The 22189-nt window shown below is 35.7% G+C and overlaps 1 protein-coding gene across 2 annotated transcripts; it reads right to left on the minus strand.

Annotated features, from left to right (window-relative positions):
• Positions 1-3: 3 nt before the first annotated feature.
• On the minus strand, positions 4-21520 carry Rok (Rho associated coiled-coil containing protein kinase). Of its 2 annotated transcripts, XM_089702108.1 has the most exons (14): positions 20926-21520; positions 18713-20641; positions 18232-18392; positions 17020-17229; positions 12314-12504; positions 11591-11765; positions 10565-10722; positions 8906-9107; positions 7328-7596; positions 6173-6330; positions 5515-5640; positions 5102-5318; positions 4340-4498; positions 4-3824 (listed from the first exon to the last, which is right to left on the minus strand). In XM_089702108.1, exons 1-13 carry the CDS (start codon positions 21104-21106, stop codon positions 4405-4407), a joined length of 4071 nt encoding a protein of 1356 aa, XP_089558234.1. In that variant the 5' UTR covers positions 21107-21520; the 3' UTR covers positions 4-3824; positions 4340-4404. The 2 variants fall into 2 exon arrangements, with proteins under 2 accessions (XP_089558234.1, XP_089558225.1); XM_089702099.1 differs by lacking the exons at positions 4-3824; positions 4340-4498 and having other exon boundaries at positions 4995-5318; positions 18232-18422.
• Positions 21521-22189: the final 669 nt, after the last annotated feature.

Raw genomic sequence — 22189 nt, forward strand, 5'->3', positions numbered from 1 at the left:
AACTTATTTTTAAAATGTTATTTATTTTTCACAAATGTAGCACTTATTAGCTAGGCATTAATTATATGATAAAATTAATAATTATCTTTACAATATACAAATTCCTTAAAAAATCCATAAAATATTGGTTTATTTCAAAACATATGTACAATATAACTATCGATACATAACATAATAATATGCCTACATGATATGGGTATGGGCCGTGTAGCTAAGGCACGTGGTATTAGTATTGCATGACACATGTAGGTGTGTATCGGACGTACGTAGCTTACGTGCGTATACGCACATATATCAATTACGTCATTCAAAAATCTCTACTTTTAATCCTAACAATTTCTCAAAAATATCAATATATATGTCCAAATACATAAGCAACTGTTATTCCAAAGTGTTAGTTTTCATTGAGAAGCTAGCTAGTTAGGAACTTACAATTTTAAAATGATAAATAAGATTACGACGATAGATGTAATACAATATTAATAGTAATAATAAATAATTTACAGAATGACGATAATAATTAATTAATTGTTCGGTATTAACATGTTACAGATTGCCGACGAATTGGGAGTATTTCTGAAACCGCCACCTTATCCAATGCTAATAAAAAATACTCCCGAAAAATGTCAGGCAACTACGTCGACATATATAATAATTATGCATTAAAAATAATTATTCTGAATGATAGTCGGATAGCAAAAAGTAAGATATATTTCCAAATAAAATGCAAACATCACCTCAATTTGTTAATTTCCAAAATTTCTTTGGCAACAAAAAATATCGAAAACTGCATAACAAAAATATATTATAACGATACATGATGGAATGACATAAGCAATGCAATAGCTGCCCTTATATAAATTTAAAAAAATGCATCTCAAAAAATAAGCGTAAAATACTACGGTGAAACTTCAATTTATTTAGGTGTTAAGTACGTAAATTTGCAACAAACGAGCGCTTCGATAAACGACGATAGAGGCTTCTGAGCTTAACCTATAAAATATAGAAGCGGATAACTGATCGAGCGACAGAAGATAACTCGAGTCGACGTAAAACTAAAGTAAACAAAACAATGTAGCTTTATGTAGGAATGTTAACAGTTTGTAGAGCAATAAAAAGGCAAATTTAACATTTAACGAGAAGCACAGTAACAACAATGCGTTGGAGGCCAGCATTCATTAGCACCACGGGTGTTGGCGACGTCACATATCACAGCTCCGAGCCCGCTTCCTGCCCCGCCTTAAGCGTTCCCTGCATTCGATGCCAGTTCTATTTCACTCCTCGGTTATTCTTATTTAAAAAACATTAACTTATTAGCTTTGATTGCAATAAATAGTGAGTTTACTAAACTTCACTTAAATGGCTTAAATCACCTTGATTATCAGAACAATAAGTTCACCAACGGCACTATTTGTTCAACCAAAGCTTAAAACAAAGAAGTTGAACACAAAAGGAAGAGGTGATCAAATCCGCAAAGTGTACTTCAACAATTGATTTGTACTTTAAAAATCACGACTAAAGATTATAACAAGAGTACACATTGGTAATTCACTATTTGACACATAAACTTAATTATCACTTAATTGGTGTTAATTTACACAACCATGCGTAAGCCCAATAGTTATTATAATAAATACACATTACATTTGTACATTAATTTCTTTGTAAAAAATGGTTTAAGGGCACGGAGACACGCTGAAAACAATTTGGCACCCATTTATCCAAAATGTAATATACTTCGCAAAAATTCAAAGCGCAAAGACATTATTGCTTTCACTGTAAGGCAGAAAATTATTACATAGTACGCTTAGGCAGTGTAATTTCCTTATTAACGGACTAATTTTCGAATTATATCCTAAACATTGGTTTTAAATTTCAATTTTAAACAATCGATAACATTATTTTGGTAGGACCAAAACAAAATATTACCGGTTTGAATTAATTACTCATTCGAATGAAAAGATTTCAGTTTGAGCAAAATGTGAAATTTCAGTAACACTTATGGCACTCGTATTCGTTAGTATGCACGTAGCAAGGAGTGACTTCAATGTTCTTAACCCATTGAGCCCCGAACGGCCCGATCGGTCCACGACACAATAGATTTTCTATTGTGTCTGTTATTCCGGGGCCTGAGTTATTAATTAATCTATATATTGTGCCCAAATATTCACTTGTATAATAATCAATACACGGACATGGGTGTAACAGCAGCTGCTGTCGCATAACCAGTGCACTTCTGTAAATAAATTCTACTCAATTCCCATCGGCTTATGTGTTTATATTACAAGTGATTACGTATATAATAAAAATGTGTACTTTACGCGATGCGGTTTTCAATTGAATCATCAAAGCATTTTATAACTATGGTATTAATTGACCATCAGTCTCGCGTAAAACTGTTATGAATCTCCAATTCTTTCGTTTCATATTTACAAAACGTCTAAAACTACGAGATAAATAGGTAAAGTGACCGAGCTACTGTATAAAAATATATGTTATAGTGGGGTTATAATTCAATTATATTGTCATATGTTACATTCACGAATAGTTCTGAGAGATTTGAGTGTATTTATCGAACCACTTTCAAAGCTAAGCTTTCCCGATAGTAACTCGCTTGCAAAACATTTTAAAGCACAAGTCCGCACCAACAATTTCAAAAACCTATCTTTTCCAAACGCATACCTATATATTACATAATATTATAAAATAAGAGAAAAATACAAAATTGTCATAATATCAACACAAATGTAACTAATTATATTTACAAAAGCAAACAAGAAATTGAAACGTTAAAATATACTTTCCAAAAAATTCCATTACGATATTATCTGATCTCCAATGTTGAGGAGTTTGTCATTTAATTTAAGTTCATATAATCATATATTTTAAGTCATATTTCCCATAAACGGGGGAGCTTGAATTTGTTGAGTAATATTTATGTATATATCATAGAAAACATATTATGAGCAAGTGTCATGAACAATAAACGAGAATTAAGTCTTTTCTTTTTAAAAATTGACGCTTATAAAATGTTTAATGTACTGTCTTTCCCTCATAGTACAAGATATCATCATAAAGCTTGCTTAGCTATATTCATGTCCAGTATTTTTTCATAATTCAAATAATCAAAATTGTTCCATTATTAATGCATAAAAAATATCTAAACAAATAAATTTTAATTCAAATTAAAAAATAACCAATAAGTCAAATTCTCATCTTCAGATCTATACTTAGTAACTAAATTTAGTACAAAAAATCAAACAAAATAAGTACATGAAATAAACTATCACAGCGATAATGCTGATCATAAATTTGGACAAAAATTTGGACGACGGATGAAATCTATGGACTAGGTAAACTGGTATATACATATCTTATAATATTAAACTTTCTTTCGTAACGGTGACGTAACAATAATAATCAAAAGGTAATAACGATTGAATGAAATTAAAAAAAAATGCGACTTAAATATGCCTTTAAAGTCTAACGTGAGGCCTTAGTATGCACCAGAGAGTTACGTTATAGTAATAGTCGTAGGCCACGTCGGAATCGTCTTAAATTGAACTAAGGTCGTTTCGTAATGGAGTCGTGACTCCTCGTGAGCGGGTTCATACATATGAAACCCTGATATATCCTGACCGTTTTAAGGGCCGATCTTTTAATGCTTGGATAAAACTTATCCGTCCAATAATATATTACACGATAATATTAGAATGTCACGAAAACTGTCAAATACGGGCAATTAGAATACGTTTTTAAAATGGTAGTTTAATACGTTATTCGACGAATAAGTTTTAACCAAGGATTGAAAAATTAGCCCTAAGTATAGTAGAGCCAATTTAATAGGCAACATTTGACGTCTATCAATTTTATCTTCATAGGGTGGTAACCTGCTTAAAAACATCGATTAAAATGAATTAATCGATACAGACTTGAAACATTTGTCAATCGAACTTGAAACACATGTCAATAATTTATGATAATTTTTGTTCCCAAGTAATCGATGCATTCGATTCTAGATGTCAGATTTCGATTTTTAGAGTAACGTCTCTAGTATTTAAAAAGAATAAAGGTTTATTGACACAAAATTGAAGCGACGTCAGTTCTTTAAATCAGAAATTGTTTATTATGTTTAGAATGGTTTATCAGTAAAATCAAATCCTAAAATTACTTGTATCGGTCATTATTATTATAAATATGTAATCGTAATTGAAAAAAGTTAAACAAATGTGTAATTCTAACAAAACGAAATATGATGTTATTCTATGTCGTGTTTACTAGGTTACGTTGTTGAATTTTGTTGAACTGTCAAATGTTGCCTATTAAAATGGCTCTACAATAGTATAATTGATATTGATTTAATTGGTATTGGTTGGTATTGGTGGTTGTATCGGTCGAGTCGAGTCACTGTCTCGGGAGCGACGCGTTAGCGGGCAGCGTGGAGCTGCGCTGCGACGCGTTCATGTACGCTACCTTCAAGTTCGACCGCATTGAATCCCTGTAAAAATAAGTATGTTGAGAGTGATAATGTAAAAAAAAATTAATTAGAAAGAGTATGTAAACGTAAGTTTACAATAAGATTATGAATTGGTTTTTAATTTTTTTTTTTCACATTTAATTGGATTTATCAATGGTATTTTTATTGGAATGCTAAAAACTTAGAACGACAGAATTTATCATTGTTATCATCATTGGTATTCGAGTTTGAATAATTACTGATGGTGAGGTGCAAATCGCATGTTGAAAACACTGTCCATGTTAACTTTTTTTCAGTTCATTTTCACTTTTAACACGATCGAAAGTGGTTGTCCAGCAGGAGCTCGCGCGCGCATTTTCAGTTCGATTCAAACATAATGGCGGGTCGGAAGTTAGGTGCAGGTGCGAGTGCGGATGCGCACAGTGCCCTAAACGTCGGATCGTACGATGTTCCGAGTCGCCATTAATTTTGAATCGTACTGTACCTGGGCGACAGCTTGGTGAGGTCGTGGTTGGTGTGCGCGGCGCGGTAGCCGTAGCGCTGCACGCGGCGGGCGAGGCGCGCCACCCAGCGGCGCTGCTCGGTGGCGGCGGGCGCCAGCAGCAGCAGCTCGCGCGCAGTTACCTGGGCGACAGCTTGGTGAGGTCGTGGTTGGTGTGCGCGGCGCGGTAGCCGTAGCGCTGCACGCGGCGGGCGAGGCGCGCCACCCAGCGGCGCTGCTCGGTGGCGGCGGGCGCCAGCAGCAGCAGCTCGCGCGCGCGGTCCGCGTGCAGCTTGCACGCCGCCACGCCCTCGCCGCCCGCCTCCGTCACGTGCTCCGCGTGCACCTTCATGCGGCAACCTGAACCGGAACATCATAGAAACGTTCAAATTTACATCATAAAAAATAATCAAGTCCAATATATTGCAAATGCATTGAAATAGAGTTCAAGTGTAACTATAATATCAATTAATAAAATTTACTGTAAACAAACTGCAAAAAGCGGGGTTGCAATAAAAAAATGAATGCTATTTAGAAATGACAAATGTGAACTCACGTCGACACTCGTAGGCCTGCGGCGGACGGAACATGTGCCAGAGCGGGCGCGTGCACACCTCGCACGCGGTCGGGATGTGGTACGTGATGCTGACCAGGTCGTGGCCCTTGTGTTGCACTGTGTTTGCTGTAAGTTAAGATTTTTTTTTTATAAAAATGAAACAATAAAATAAATTTGTTACGGCGCGACTGGACTTTATTTTCAGTTCTTTTACGTCCTAAAGTGAAACTTGTATTAACTGCTGCAACTGAAAAGTGCAACAATCATGCAGTGCAGCAGTTATACAGAGCAGCTACTGTTGCCAGCAGTGACTAAATTGCAGCCACCTACAAGTGCAGCATCTCCAAAGTAAAGCAACTATAAAGTGCAGCAAATCCAAAGTGCAGCAAAAACAAAGTGCATCAACTACAAAGTACAGCATCTCCAAAGTGCAGCAATTTTAAAGTGCAGCAATTCTAAAGTGCAACACTTCCAAAGTACAACACGTGCAAAGTACAACACATCCAAAGTGCAACACTTCCAAAGTACAACACATACAAAGTACAACACGTCCAAAGTACAATATACCCAAAGTACAACATTCCCAAAGTACAACACTTCCAAAATACAACACATCCAAAGTACAACACTTCCAAAGTATTTAACTATCACCACGTACCGGCGTGCTCCGCGCCGTCGGCGGGCTGCTCCTGCGCGTCGCCGGGCCGGCGGGCCTCGCCCTCGCCCGCGTACAGCAGCTGGAAAATGCGCGGGATGTCCTTCGCGTCAGCGCGGATCACGTCGCCCTGCGTCACTGAGCGCACGTGGAACACTTTGCTGCAAAAACGAATATTTGGATGTTAGTTTTCTGTTTCAAGCTGCTCAAAGTTAAAACAAATGTGATTTACTCATTGAGATACACATAAGGAGACGACACTGCCTACATCACTTATGTTCCGCTCAACATACGCCATCTGGCGTAACTGCACTCAGTCGCTTGCTCGCTCATTGGCGCGAACGTCACGCTCATTTTTTATTTGTTTTAAAGTGAAACGCATCAAATATGCCTACGTGTGTGTTACGATATTGCTTAAATAATACAAATAATACGGAAAAGTGCAAAGGAATAACTTTTCATCAGTAAGTAACAATAATTTTTAAAACTTAGAGCAAAATTTTTGGCGGGCGACATTTTGCGTCATTTATCATAGATTAAAAATTTAAGATATGACATTGGGCATGAAATAAGTGTTGTTAGTAATATTTGCTGGCGTATATTTTTATAGTATAAAAGAATAATTTTTCATATTTAGAAAAGCATAGACTGGTTGTTAATTGAAAAAAGGTGAAATCATGAAATATGAAAATCAATTACTTAATCACCAATTTTTTTTTTGTTAATTGATTTTAATCAAGTTTTTAATTGATATTGTATAAGCTTCTGACTTGAACGTATAATTAAATTATTATTTATTTATCTGCACTAATATTATAAAGAGGAAAACTTTGTTTGTTTGTTTGATTGTAATGAATAGGCTCATAAACTACTGGACCGATTTCGTTCGTTTCGTGTTCGTGGTGTCTGCTCCATACGAAGTAATATTATCTCAATGGATTTACTTGATACTTTTCATTTTATGTAAGTTAAGTAATCCCCAGACAACTTGGCATTACTATTATGTAGCTCATAGTGATAGTTCTTATTGTGGTATAGTGAATATTTTTCGTGATACGCATCGGATCGCGCTTGAGTCCCACAGACTGGAGATAGTTGTACAATTAAATATCAAAATACGGCTATTCAAACAATAATTTAAAAATGTAACAAACCAACCTCAAATCCAATATCATAACGGGATCCGTAGTATTCTGCTTATCGTTCTCGCTGTTATAGAATATGATCTTCTTCGAGGACACGACGACATACTGCTTCTTCCACCCGTGGCGGCGTATGTTCTGCTTGAAGGGCACGGAGAGCCAGCCCTCGAGGGTCTGTTCAGTCTCCCCGTCCTCCGCGTCGGCGGACGACTGTGAGGCTGTTTCGCTTGTTAGCGCGGCGAGTTTCTCTTTGAGCTGCTCGATTTCCGCGTCTTTGCTGTCCACCTGGAATTTTATATAAAAAGTAAGATATTATAAGAAAAATACATTTTTTTGTATAAAAGGTCTCTTCACTTCTAAATTAAAATCTACATGAATAATTTTAGTGTTCTATAAATAATATGATAATGGTCAATTTTATATTTACCTATATATAAAATTGTTATGAAAACAAATCGTCAGCAATTAATTTTCATCTCAATAACTTCGCATGTTATTCATTTCAATTAAAAAAACAATTGGAATAAATAATTATATCTATATAAGTACTGCATTCAATTAATTACAACTGACTAATAGAGTAAACCAGGTTTCCTATATTGTTTGAACACGGCTGATTGATAATGGAAGTAATAAATTTTCATATGACTAATGAATGAAACTAAACGCCGTAAATCACTATGGAATATATTAATATGCACTCGATTACCATAACAGTAATGACTCATGGTAATGATTAAAGAGACCGATTTACTATTTGCGTATTGATAATTACGTACTACGGAAACTGTAATTAAATTTAATGCAATACAATTCAATTTTATTTTTGTTTTATTTGTAATTAAAGTGATACCAAATTAACATATAACATATTTGTCAAGTGCATTCATATTTCCGTAAGATATTATACGATATATCCAACAACATTTTTTTAAATAAGAGAAATAAATATTTGGAAAAATAAATAAGAGTACTAAAAGGTCACGTGGCGAAATATTAAAAGTTAACATGTAAAAAAAAGCAGAAAGAAATGGCTTATAATTAGCCCTAAGGCCGATTGTACCCATACAATATCTTTTGTTTTTCTTCACTCTGTGAATGCACACTACAATCCATACTAATATTATAAATGCGAAAGTAACTCTGTCTGTCTGTCTGTTACTCAATCACGCCTTAACTACTGAACCAATTTGCATGAAATTTGGTATAGAGATATTTTGATACCCGAGAAAGGACATAGGCTACTTTTTACCCCGGGAAATAGGATAGGTTTTATCCCGGAAATCCCACGGGAACGGGAACTATGCGGGTTTTGACTGCGCGGGTGAAGCTGCGGATGGAAAGCTAGTTGATAATAAAAAAATTGGATAGTCGGTATACGGGCGAAAGTTTTACGTGACAACGACTTTTTATGTCTGTCTCTCTCGCTCTTAGGCAGGCTAACCATGCCCGAGTGGAAGGGACGCGTGCCTCTCACTCGCTCTCATTGTGAGCGCATAACGTGAGCGGAGCGTAACGCAGTTTCTTGAAGTGTCACCCGGCAAACCAATTTATAAGACGTTGTCACGTCAATAAATAAATACAAGTCCCTCACCTCCATAGCCAGCCGGAGCCTAGTCTGTTGCTCTTCAAGCAGCTGCTGCTGGGACTCCTGCAGGTCCCGCTGCAGCTTCGCAATGTGCTGGTCCGACTTCTCCTTCTCGCGCGTTAACTCCTGCTGCAGCTTGCGGTAGTCCTTGTCCTTGCGGACCGACATCTTGCTCTTGTTCTTCGTGGACGCCGGGTTCATGTCCTTTCTGTGGGCGGAATACAAGATGGCGGTTTAGTGCAAAGCAAGAAGCTTATATCTAATACACTGGAGATTTCAGTTGCCAAGTTAGTTACACCAACTTGCCAAGTTAGGTGTGAAAGGGATAAAAAAACATACAGGCGTCATTCAATGTCATATAATTTTCTTGTTACGAATTAATGGTCATAGTGCAATCTCCAGTGTATTAGATATAAGCTTCTTGGTGCAAAGCTTACAATAATAAAAATCACCACAAGTATAAATAACGTCGCTTTCTCTGTCCCTATGTCGCTATGTATGCTTAAATCTTCAATACTACGAAATGGATTTTGATGCGGTTTTATTTAATAGATAGATTAATTCTCAAGGAAGGTTTTAGAATATAATTTATTAAGTTTTAGACAAAGCGGACGAAGCAACTGATGCAAAATGAAAAAAAATTTTCGACAAATAAAACAAAACAACTATAAATTCCTCCGTGGCTTTAAAGCAGTTTTTATGATGACTTATGAATCATCATATTGGAGAAATAAATTTAATCCATTTCATTTCAATTAATTAATAGATTGAATTAAGAACCTTTTTATTTTTATGCAAAAAATTGCCATAAGCCAGAACCGGACGGACATTGCTGATATAGAATTGATTATTCAAAATTAAATCAAGTAATCAAGATTATTTATTATTCAAATTATAGTAACTCTGGTTGACAATAATTGAAAGAGGTCATTAGACTTTTTGACTCCTTATAATTTGTGTCTCTTTAATTATATAAATAAATGATAGTCTGAAACAGATCGCTATAATATGTACATATTTTTGTTTCTATGTATTATTTTCTCTGATTGTCTTCTATATGTGTTGCATGTTAATTTTGTACGTGTGCAATAGAAAATTATGAATCTATCTTCTAATTATTTTCTTCTTTATTGTCTTATCTTTTAAATAGACTTTATCCGAGCATTACAAATAATCTTGACAAATTAAACACTAAATTTACACAAAAACATTCCCATACACAGTTAGGTCCCAACTAAACGTTCCTATTTGTCTAGACCGTCACGTAAAAGTGAAGTCCCATGTCCCCTAGTGGGGTAAGGGGCAGATACATTATACATCTGTTTCACTGATCGATTTTATTTAGGGACAAGTAGGTGATCAGCCTTCTGTGTCCTGCCAGACCGAGACATTTTTGAAGTTATACTTTTTTTGGCGCGATGGAGAAAAATGATGAGAGTGATTTTTTACGATGCGCGCGCACACCGACACCTAAATTTAACAGCATGAAGTTAGTTCTAGGTGGTATGTTAAAGTTGTATATTCTAGTATTTTTTTTCCATACGCCAAAGAAGTATAACTTTTAACGCGTGTACATAAGTACACACACTCTTTTTTTTTTTCATCTCCACCGGGAGTCGAACCCAGGACCCTTCTACTAAGGGGGGCGGTCAGACCGTCACGTACCTGTTCATAATCTCAGCGAGCTTGTTGACGGCCTGCTGCTTGAGCATGATCTCGGAGTTGAGCTTCTTGTTGAGGCGGTCGACGTCGTCCTGCAGCCGCTGCAGCGTCGCCACGCGCTCCGCCAGCGCCGTGCCGCTGCGACGGAGCTCGTCTACCTCCTGGCAATATTATAAGTTACTTTAAAACCATATTCATTGCTTATTTTTGACGTGATAACGTTTTTAAAATAATTTTAGTCGGGTGACATGTTCAGAAACTTGTGTCACACCAAAACCTCACGAGCGCGATCACAGGTATAACAAGAGAGAGACGGACCGATCTCCCGTCTCATCTCGAGCGCTGCCACCAATAAGACTAATAAGATCGTAAACCTACTTTACAAACAACCAATTTGTTTTAAGCTATTGCATAGCTTTTATCGCGGGCCTTGAGCGCGGGGACCGAATCCAGAAATTGCGTAACGAAAAACCTCACGCTCCCCACTCCGACGGGCGCGGAGGTGTGGCTTGAAGGCATAGCATGCAATAGCTTAACCGCGGCAGTCCCCGAGTGCCACACGTCTTTTTATTTTTTTGAAATGATAACAATATTGTCGTGCAACAATATTTTCTCAAATTGGTTGCATTATTTTAAGTTATCACTTCTGTCGTCCGTCCTGTCTCGTCCCGAGATGCAAGTCGGACACGTCTTTTTTTTGCAAACAGTTTACTCTTAACAGAATTTAGTTTATGGAGATACATGACAAAAATACAGACCGCTCAAAAGCAATTTCTTTAAAATAACCTTTGCCCTACAGAAATATACATGTAGGTACTAACGGTCCGCCCCGGCTTCGCCCGTGGTACCTACATGTTTAAACTATCCTATCTCTCAAGTTGGATCGAACTGCACATGGTGTGCGAACTTTATTATAATCAGTTAAGTGGTTTAGGAGTCCATTGAGTACAAACATTGTGACACGAGATTTATATATATTAAGATAGCCATTTTCACTCCTGTTTTTCACTAAAAGCACATAGAGATCACCTTCCGCTGCAGGTCGATGGTGGCGCGGTTCTCGTGGTCGCGGTCCCGCAGCCCCTGCACGAGCGCGTCGCGCGCCGCCAGCTCGCTGCGGTGCTGCGCCAGCGCCTCGCGCATCTCCAGATCCTTCATCGTCTTCTCCTTTTCTAACTCGCCGACCGTTTCCTCCGCTATTGACCTGAGGGTTGTGTATACTCTTGTTAGATCACATAATTTATACACATTGTTAATGCTTATTACCAATGGTGCTTGTCCCAAAAAAGATATAATTGAGTCAACAAAAGTAGAGAGAATTGAAAGAGAAGATAGATGTAGAGAGACATAATCCAAAATAAAAGTGTCCAGATGGTGGCACAGGACTGAAACAATTTCTTAAATCTAAGATAAGACCTTGAAATTTGAAAGTATAATGGGCATATTTAAATTATGAATTCGTACGCACTCATGCATTGCTCTTTGTTTTGACACGTTTTAAGAGGAAGAGTTTCAAAACAAACATATTTAAAGGATCTTCCTATTGGCAAAATACATCTTTGAATGACAAATTTAATTGTAGAAAATTAGTCGGATCTTAAATTATCTCAAGCGTATTTATTAATTGAATGCCACCACAACAAAGAGTCATAATTACCCAACAACACTTGACCTAAGGGAGACTTAACACACACATACACATTATATTACCTTCCAAAACTATCACATTCAAATTTCTTGCCAAAAACTTACCTGGCAATCGCCTCCGAGTCCGCCCTGGCGATGGCCAGTTGCAGCTGGTGCATGAGACTGGCGCGCTCCTGCTCGAGGTCGCGGTTCGCACGCGCGCTCTCGTCGAGCTGCGAGCGAGCGTCGTTCGCCTGCGTGCGATACATCACGCAGTAGTGCTGCTCGCTTTCGAGCTGGGAGCGTAACTCCTCGCTCTGCAAGATAAACCCTTTGCTATAGCGAAATACACAAAGAGAATATAGTATATACACGAACTAACCCTGATAAGGGATCTTAGATAAATAAGAAAACCATATTGCGAATGCCCATTAAACATATTCGGAAAAATACAAAGTCGATAGATATGAAGCAACCCTGCATAGATATCTTAATAGACTTAATAATTATTCCTGGTGACATTCCTAGGTTATTAACACCAGTGTTATGCACTTACTGTATACATATAGGTAATTGTGAAAAACAAATCCGGGTATGTGCATGATCTAATAGTTAAATCAAAACTTAAATATCGCAAATACAATCGTATAATGTTTTAAAGAATAAAGACTCTTTAAACATAATTAGTGAGATATATTAAGGAAAAAAAAGTAAATAAAATAAATGTTGGTTCGTACAATTATGACCATCATTTGGGATTATTTAACGGTCAACGAAAACATATAACGAGACGGGTCAAAAGGCAAAGGCTTTAATTATCATTCCTTTTAGAATTATTTTTATCAGATATATCTTATACGTCAAATAATATCTTGCGTAACGACGGTTCATTGACTTCTTTTTTTCTTACAAATTAAATTTTGATGTGAACAAACGCTAAGCCGAGCGTGAAGCATAACAACTAAAAATTATCATTTAAATTTTGTTTAAAAATCATTCTCATCTAACACGCGAATCTGAAGGAATGCAATATCAATCAACTATCTCAATAGTCAACACCCAATTAAAATTTTATACTTATCCAATGTGCATTAACCTTAACATTATATATCAGAAATAATCAATTCCGTTTATTTAAAACGTGTACAAATGTACCATACTGAATATAGAAAAAAACATACAGAAAATGTGTCCTTTCTTACTCTACCATAATATCATATAAGTAGATAAAATATTGAAAATTGGACTACAATAGTTAAAGGAATATGTATTTTGATGTCTTCTTTTATCGGTTGAACAAATGAGATAAAAAAACGTAATTAACTAAAATATTACTGTGTCACAAGAAATCCTAAATTCACTAAATTCATTATACCTACAAAACAAACAAGCTCACTTCATTGCTTAATACAAAACTATTCAATAAAAATTCATCTTCAATGAAACGCAACAGTTAATAAAAATAGACGCGGCATTGTTGGAGTGTTTTTATCAATTAAGATGACGATTGTTTAGTCAGTTGAATGTCATGCTTGTGTGATTCAATATCAACTTTATAAACGCCATAGAACAAATTGAACACAATAAGAATACGTATTATGTAAATATAAACTTGATTCTATGATAATATCGCGACAAGATGAGCAGGAAATGAAATTACAGACATTCCTTTTCAACTATACGATATTGTTAGATTTTTATTGGCCTGCCTCGTTAGTTCAATGATGTATGTTAAATGAGAACGAGAAATTAATAGAATTAACGATGTACGCGAATATTCTATTATATTCAATTATTTGATTGATTTTTGTATTTCCGTATAAACACAAATTTAAATTAAATGTCGTAATTTAAGATTTACGAATAAAGCAATGTGTACTTGAACAAATTTGTTTTTATTCAATGTACATGAACAATTATTGTGTTTATCAACACTACAGCCAGATAATGTTTTGATAGGATTGAAAATGTTTATGAGGCTCACGAGAAAAACAGCTTATTAAATAGTACATTGAAGTACGATGGACACATTGGGAATTCGATTACTAAGAAAATTAACTGCAAACAAAACAAAAAATCTGCTAGATCAAGATATCATGTTAAAAATAACCCCGATTCCAAGAAGAATTTGTCGATAAGAACTAAGAGTACTTATTCTATGAAAGAAGTCAAGAAAGAACGCCTTGATAATTTGATTTAAAATTCTATTAGTAGCTAATAATGAGACGCAACTATCGCAATTAACACAAATATAATTGCATAGCTAATTGAATAGTATTTCATTAATAGGTCACAGACACAGTGGGCATATCATGTGACCCCTGCACACTGCACTACATTATTTTTGTCAGTCGGCAGGAATACTTCGGATGTACTTTCTCCGTAAGATAAGGGTATCGCTTGACTAATTGCAAACACAAATTAAACAACGCATACTACGACATAATTATCGCTAGTTAACTGTAGCAATGTGTTATCTCAATATCTGTTGGACATATTTTCAAGTGACATGCATTTCAATTGACTTGAGAAATTATTGCTAGACATAATTCAATTGCCTATCGTAAACAATTATTATATTTGGTAGTTTGAGTAATTGCTTTTTAATGCCTCCAAAGTTTCTTTAATTTAAATAACCATTAATAATAAAAAAAAACAGATGAGTTAATGGTCGATTGCTTTGATGAAATAAAAACATTGTGACAAATATTATGAAAGATCAACGCAAATAAGAATAGAAGTGTATAATATATAGACGACTGGAAAATTTTGCAGTTATTAATATTATCCGCAGTAAGACATAATCGAACAAAGGTTAACAAAAATAGAATTTAGAATCAGCAAGTTATTGACTTGATTTTTATGGTTTCTGCAATGCAATGCGATTTGTTGAGATTTAATTCCATTGAATCGACCGTATAATAATTAAACATGCCGCAAATTTTTCGTCATTTTCAGGATTCGCGTTAATTTTAAGTGTAACATCAACGACATTCTCTGTAATGGGATAATATTTCATTATAACAATGACTTGAACTTACACGTAACCGCTGTTTGACGTACCACGCATGGTATTTTGCATATAAGGTAAATGTTTGTTTGTGTGTGTCGAATATGCCGGTCGGACAGTGAGTCAGTGTGTCGTAACGGCGAAGGACAGTCTATTTCGGCGTGATGAGACTATTATTAATTCATAGAATACTAAAAGCGCAACCGATTATGAAATAATCGTATTAATTGCTGACATCTTTATTTTTTTACAAATGCATCGTTTACGTGCCAACAAAGAAATAAATTTGAGTCGCTTAGAATTGAATTCCTAGAATAAAAAGATAATATGACGTAATCAGAAGCTGTTCGATACAAAAGTTTCGTTTAAAAATAATTCTCGGTTTTATCGAAATCTATACATTAATGCGAAGAAGCAACAAGGACCATTTTTCTATCATTGATGATGTTATCTTTATTGCAGAATGTAATAAGCTTATTTACATAATAACATATGATAGAACTAGTTGTTTTTATAACTTAACAACAAACGTAATGTATGAAGTCATTCGTTAGTAAATCTATATAATTAAAAACCTAGAAAATCTCTAATGTAATAACTATAAATAATGTTTATTTGCTCATTGAATTGTCTAAACTCTCCGTATATTTATTTATTCGTTTATGCACAGTAAAGCTGCGGGGCAAACGCGTCACCTGGTGATCGGAGACAACGTTATTGTTCTAGTAACCAAACAAGAATGCAACTATAAGCAAAAAATGAAATATTGAAAGAAGAAAATACAAAGAAATTTCTGTACTAAGGAAGCAATTTAAAGTATTTCCTCAGAAACATAGAAATAACTGTAACAATAAGGAAACTTGTCATATAGGGGCCATTTAGTTTGAAATTCTTTCATAACGCTTAGTTAACTTGTATTTCATTCCATTTTTTCTGTTCATATAAGAGCAGACGAAAGCTTTTAATTTACTAGAAGTGACATTTCAAAAACTCTTGTTATCTAAGGGCCGATTTTTCAATGCTTGGATAAAACTTATCCGTCCAAAAAAGTAATACACGATAATATTAAAATGTTAGTAGGGGAGGCCAAGAGGGGATTTTGGGATTTACTCGAGCGCGTCAGATTACTATAAGGGACGGTACCTTAGCTATTCATTAGTACCTCTAGTCAATATGAGCAGTTATGGTTGGTGGGTGCGCTCAGGGGCCCCGCTGGAAAATTTGAATAATCCATAATTCCCTAAGGTTGAGCTCGAATCGTCAGATTAGCGAAATGGGAACTTCTTATATTGTAATTAGCCCCCCCATATATTAATCTGACGAGCTCGAATAATATTACTTTAATTTTTTACCCTTTCTTCATAGCGATTAAATCGCCACTTAAATCGTCAGATTAACGTATACTTTTTTTCAGTGACGTCCTGGAGCATGCAAAATATCAATATCTAACGCGCTTGAGTATTTCCAAGCCAATTTTTTTCTTTTTTAAATTGAAAAAAATTAAAAAACCCTTCCCCACCGCTAAAAGTGAAAACATTATAGGACCTTTTTTTCTCGCTATGGTCTAATCTACCAATTCTAATAGGTTCCCGTGACGCTCGAGTAAATCCACATTTAGCATCCTGGCCTCCCCTACTATGTCACGTAAACTGTCAAATACGGGCAATTAGAATACGTTTTTAAAATGGTAGTTTTATACATTATTCGACGAATAAGTTTTATCCAAGCATTGAAAAATCGGCCCTAAATGGGACTCGCAGAATACAAATCTCGAACACCTGTAAAACATAGCATAAAGCCTGTTACACACTCTCGCACTCACCCTCGCGTAGTGCATGTCGCGCTCCGCGCTGGCGGCCGCCAGCTTCTCGGTGGCGTCGTGCAGCGCGGACCGCACCGCGTGCAGGTCGCGCGCGCGCGCGTCCCGCTCCGCCGCGGCCGCGCGGGCCGCGCTCTCCGCCGCGGCGGTCTCCGAGCTGGCGGACAGGCGGGCCGCGCGCTCTTGCTCTAGTGCAGCTTGTAAACCAGCCACCTGCGGGATGCAGTTTTGTTATCTATTTATATCCAACTAGCTGTTCCCTGCGGTTTCACCCGCATTGCTCTGCCCCTGTTGGTCTTAGCGTGATCATATATAGCCTATAGCCTTCCTCGATAAATGGGCTATCTAACACCGATAATAATAATTTGTCAAATCGGACCAGTAGTTCCCGAGATTAGCGCGTTCAAACAAACAAACAATCAAACAAACAAACTCTTCAGCTTTATAATATTAGTATAGATATTACCAATGAAAGATTTAAACGTTCAACTTTAAGAAACTGTAATATGCACTATGTAAAATGTATGTATGTATGATAGATGTATATTTTTTTTTTATAATACAGTGATATAAAATATAAATACAATTTACAGGAGCTCCGAATACAAAGATTGCATGAAATTATACATATTTATTTACACTTGCAACTGTTTTATATTTGTTTAGCATTAATTTGCAAGAACTTGCTTTGTCAATAAATATCATAATATTATCTTGTATCACTTTCATATCTTTCTAATTGCTATTTTTTATTCCTGGAGTACAATTTATGACTGCAGGTAGTGAGGATCATTCCTAATCAATCAAGCCACAAACAACCAAGTGGTATGAACCCCATTTCGGTAAAATTGATGCTGTACATTTTTGGAAAAAGAGCCATTATCATTTCCATGCAGTTCTTTAAGTTTATCATAAACATGTAATGCAGGGCTGACACTCGAAACACATTACATATAATTTATACATATTACATAATATATATTTATATGTATAAATCCAATTAAATCATAAAAACAATTATGTAGATAATAATACTAAGATCATAAAAATTCATCATGTAAAAAGTAATAGTTAAATTAAAATATGTTAATTAATATTATTTATTATGTTAACCCAAATATATTTTTGGTATTATTTATGGTATATTTGGTATATATGAATTAGTAATGTATGAATTGATAATACTTCCCCATATTACTCACAAATAACAATTACCTTTTCACTTTCCTGTCTGTGTTCTCCCTCAAGTTTCTGCAACCTCTGTTGCATCTGCCTGTAGTCTACATTCAGCATGGACATCTGGCGATCTTTCTCTTGAGAGCCAGCTTCCGCTCGCTGCCTTGCTGTCTTCTCTTCATTCAACTTGCCTTGTAATGCTGTTGGATGAACAATCGCATGATCCACGTCTAAGTACCGTGAGAAATGTAAAATTTCAGTTATAAAACTTATACAAGGGAATAAACTAATGCAAACATAATGTAATGATATGGATTAATTATAAAATTTTGTTCTTACATAGCAAATGGACAATACCTGTATATATTTTCTCCAAGGTTCCTGAGGCATGCAAAATAGGAAATGATTAAGGTACAATGTTAATGGAGTTTAATGGAACTTGCCATGTTCTATTTAGCATAGTTCTAATGAATGGGATTTTAGCACATAAATACAGTTTACATTAATGTTAAAGTCTTACCTTTGACTAGCTCCAAGTTTGCTTCCTGCTTGGAAAGCAATTGAGATCTTTGGGTCTCCTGATGAGCCCGCACTTCTTGTTGGTAAAGATGTTGTGACGTTCTCAGGTCATGTGCTAAAGAAGTGCATTCCTTCTCTAATGAAGAAACACGCTCAGAGAGCTGCCTATTGTCTGTTAATATTTGGTTAATCCTCATTGATGATCTTTCTAGCTCTGAATGTGCAGCATTTAACCTATTAGTAGCTTCAGAAACGGAAGCGTCCGAACGTTGCTTAGCAGCCTTGACAGAACCGAGCTCCTCAGATAAAGCACCACATTCTCTCTCTAAAGCGTCTCGCTGCGCCCTAAGGCTCGCCACCGTACCGTCACTTGCAGCAGCGGCCGCAGCTTGAGCTGCACTTAACTCCGCAGCCTGTTTTCGTGATTTTGCTGCTGCCTCAGATTCTTGTTTCAATTTTTCACGCATCTCTGTTAATTGTTTCTCCAATGCATTAATTTTTTCATTATAAATTTGCAAACTACTCATTTCCTTGACTCTCTTACTTTGCTCCTCTTCGAGACGCCGTTTTATATCACTATAATTTATTTCGGCCTTTCTTCTGGAATCCGCTTCTATTTCTGCTTTGCGTTGTATTTCTTTAAGATCATGTTTTAATAAAGCCAGTTCTTTATCTGTATCAGCGATAATTTTCTTGTTTCTCATTTCTCTTTGTGACATGTCTTCTAATTGATTACAAAGCATTACTTGTCTATCTTCTAATTTCCTTCTTGAATCTCGTTCTCTCTCCAATAACTTTTCTAATTGAAGTATAGCTTCAGAACCCACATTATTAATATGATTATTTGAAATTGTATCCACCACATCGGCTGGTTTTATTCGACCACCACATATCTGATAATCACCATTATAAGTGAAACCAACAAAGGGCAAATGGTTTCCTACGAAGGCCTTTGGCACAGGAAAAGATTCATCTAAGGCATCCGACTTTTCAATGTCATCAAAGTTTCTAGTATCATCATCACTAGACAATTCTGGAACAACAGGTGGCACTGAATCTCGAAGATTTTCAAAACTCCATTGGTCATTTATGAAGAACGGATGTTGCTTGATTTCATCTACACTGTTTTTACCCAGTCTTTTTACCCTGTCAGTCAACAAACCTCTTATAAGAGATTTGGCTTCTTTTGAAATGTCTATATCATCTGGAAACTGCAAAGAATTTCTGTGGTCCATAATTTTGCCATAAGTACCCACTAAGCTGTCAGCATAAAAAGGTGGATCACCTATTAACATTTCATAAAGAAATATCCCAACTGCCCACCAGTCACATTCACGACCATATACCCCTTCACCATTTTGGGATTGTAGCACTTCAGGTGATATGTAATCAGGTGTACCGACAGCGTTGCTAGCACGCACAAGTCCATCTGGGCCCATTCTCATACATGTACCAAAGTCTGCCAATTTTAAATGGCCATATTTGTCAATCAGCATGTTATCAGGTTTAACATCTCTATGAACAAAACCCATTCCATGAATTACATTTAATGCAAGTACTATCTCCATAGTGTAAAATTTTGCCCATTTTTCAGGTATATCATAATTAGACATAAGGCTAACTAAATCACCACCTGGCATGTAATCCATAACCATATACAGGTATTTATGGTCTTGAAATGCAAAATGCAGTTTTAAAATCCATTCAGAATTTGCATGTGCCATGATGTGTCTTTCCTCCCAGAAAAAAGTAGAATCTGATCTTTTTATCATTTCTACTTTGCTTAATAGTTTCATAGCATATACCAATCGAGTTGATTTATGTCTGACTAGTTGAACTTCACCAAATGCTCCACGACCAATTACTTTAATAAGATCAAAATCAGCTGCTTTCATACGCAGATCTACTATTTCTGATGCAAATTCCTCATCTGCAACAAATTATTAATTATCAAAGCTACAATCAGTAGGTTATAACCTACAAATATTGTAGAAAGATTGTCAGATGACAATTTATTATAGAATAATATATCATGATCATATAATCAAAATCACAAACTCAGTAATTTTATGATTGTTTACAAAATCTATACTATCAAGGTAATTATATTTACTTATTATTTTCATGCAGTTTTTCTTTCCACAATATCTCAAGTAATAAAAACACAGAATGAAAAATGGGTTATGTATATGTATAAGATATAAAAGCACTTACATCTACTCGTGTATGCTTCGACATTTTTCATACGTCGAATGGCCGGATGATCACAGTCCGATATCAGTGCTGTGACGGTGTCTAGCAGACAGTCCACGTTGCCGGTTGAGCGAGGGTCGCACAGCCTCTCTTCCAGCAAACGTAGACGTCGCATACGCTCTTCATCCTTTACTGTCCCCATGCTGAACTCTGTCTCTGACCCCTTGAGACACTAAACGCCACCGCACATTCTCCAGATCACTACTCCGAAGAAAAACACTATTCGCATAACGACACATCAACAGCTGGATAGTCTTTTAGTCGTGTTGTGATAACAATATGAACAAGTTACTGTTTTGTGAACAACCTATGTTTCATTATCGAAAAATTTTCTTGCAAACTTAGAATGACAGCAGATAAAGGTGGTTCTCACAACAAAGCATATGTACGTTTACAAACATAATAAACCGAAATTTAATTCATCAGCACGTTCCATTTGATTGGAAGAGTATAAAAACACAAATATACTTTATTTATTGGCACAACATTGAACAAAATGAAAAATTTGATGAAAAGTTATCACCGCTTCGTTGACGAACGATGATCGGACAATAACTTGAAGTTAGCAATGCATTGCGATTTGCTAATTTGCAATGGCGACTGATTTTTTCAGAACTTGTAATTTTAACATTCGGTAAAACTAATTAGTTAAAAATATTGTTCAAGTTCTACGCAAATGTAAATATTTTATAGCTGGATGAAATAAAAATATTTTTTATAATATAACATGAACATTAAGGGTGCATGTTCATTGCAAATAATTTTTCTTATCACCTCATTTATGTAAATTTTAGGTCCGAAAACATATTTTATTACATTATGATATTATAACAGAAAATAAATAATATGTAATATGTTTATTTTGAATATTTTCTGTTATCCATATTATGACTTTTATGTCAGAGGAGAAAAACATTGATGCATAAAGACTAGCTCTTTACGCGCACGAGCAACTTTGTCTCCGCAACTATTTTGTCTCTCCCATCAATAGGCATGGCGAAAGATTTTGAAATCCTCTTCCATAATGTGTGTATACGTTTACTATACAAGAAAAACCCTATATTTCGGTAATATACTTAAAATTTAAATTTAACGAAGATAAAAGCCATTTTTCAAAAAATATTTATTAACTGTGCCAAAACAGCTCGCAGGTGTCATGGCGTAGGCGTGACGTCACTCTTTAGTAAATACGTAATTATTTGTACGCATTGCGAAGAAAATTAAA

The sequence above is a fragment of the Colias philodice genome, chromosome 2 (assembly GCF_061535455.1).
Source record: "Colias philodice isolate Cphi_HAF_F1 chromosome 2, ilColPhil1 Martin Lab GWU primary, whole genome shotgun sequence".
NCBI lineage: Eukaryota > Metazoa > Arthropoda > Insecta > Lepidoptera > Pieridae > Colias > Colias philodice.

Coding starts and splice junctions, on each gene's coding strand:
- Rok (XM_089702108.1), bottom strand. CDS start 21,106: ATGGGGACAGTAAAGGATGAAGAGCGTATGCGACGTCTACGTTTGCTG. Junction 17,230..18,231: donor ACAGACAGGAAAGTGAAAAG/GTAATTGTTATT, acceptor TGCATCCCGCAG/GTGGCTGGTTTACAAGCTGC. Junction 11,766..12,313: donor GACTCGGAGGCGATTGCCAG/GTAAGTTTTTGG, acceptor CACAACCCTCAG/GTCAATAGCGGAGGAAACGG.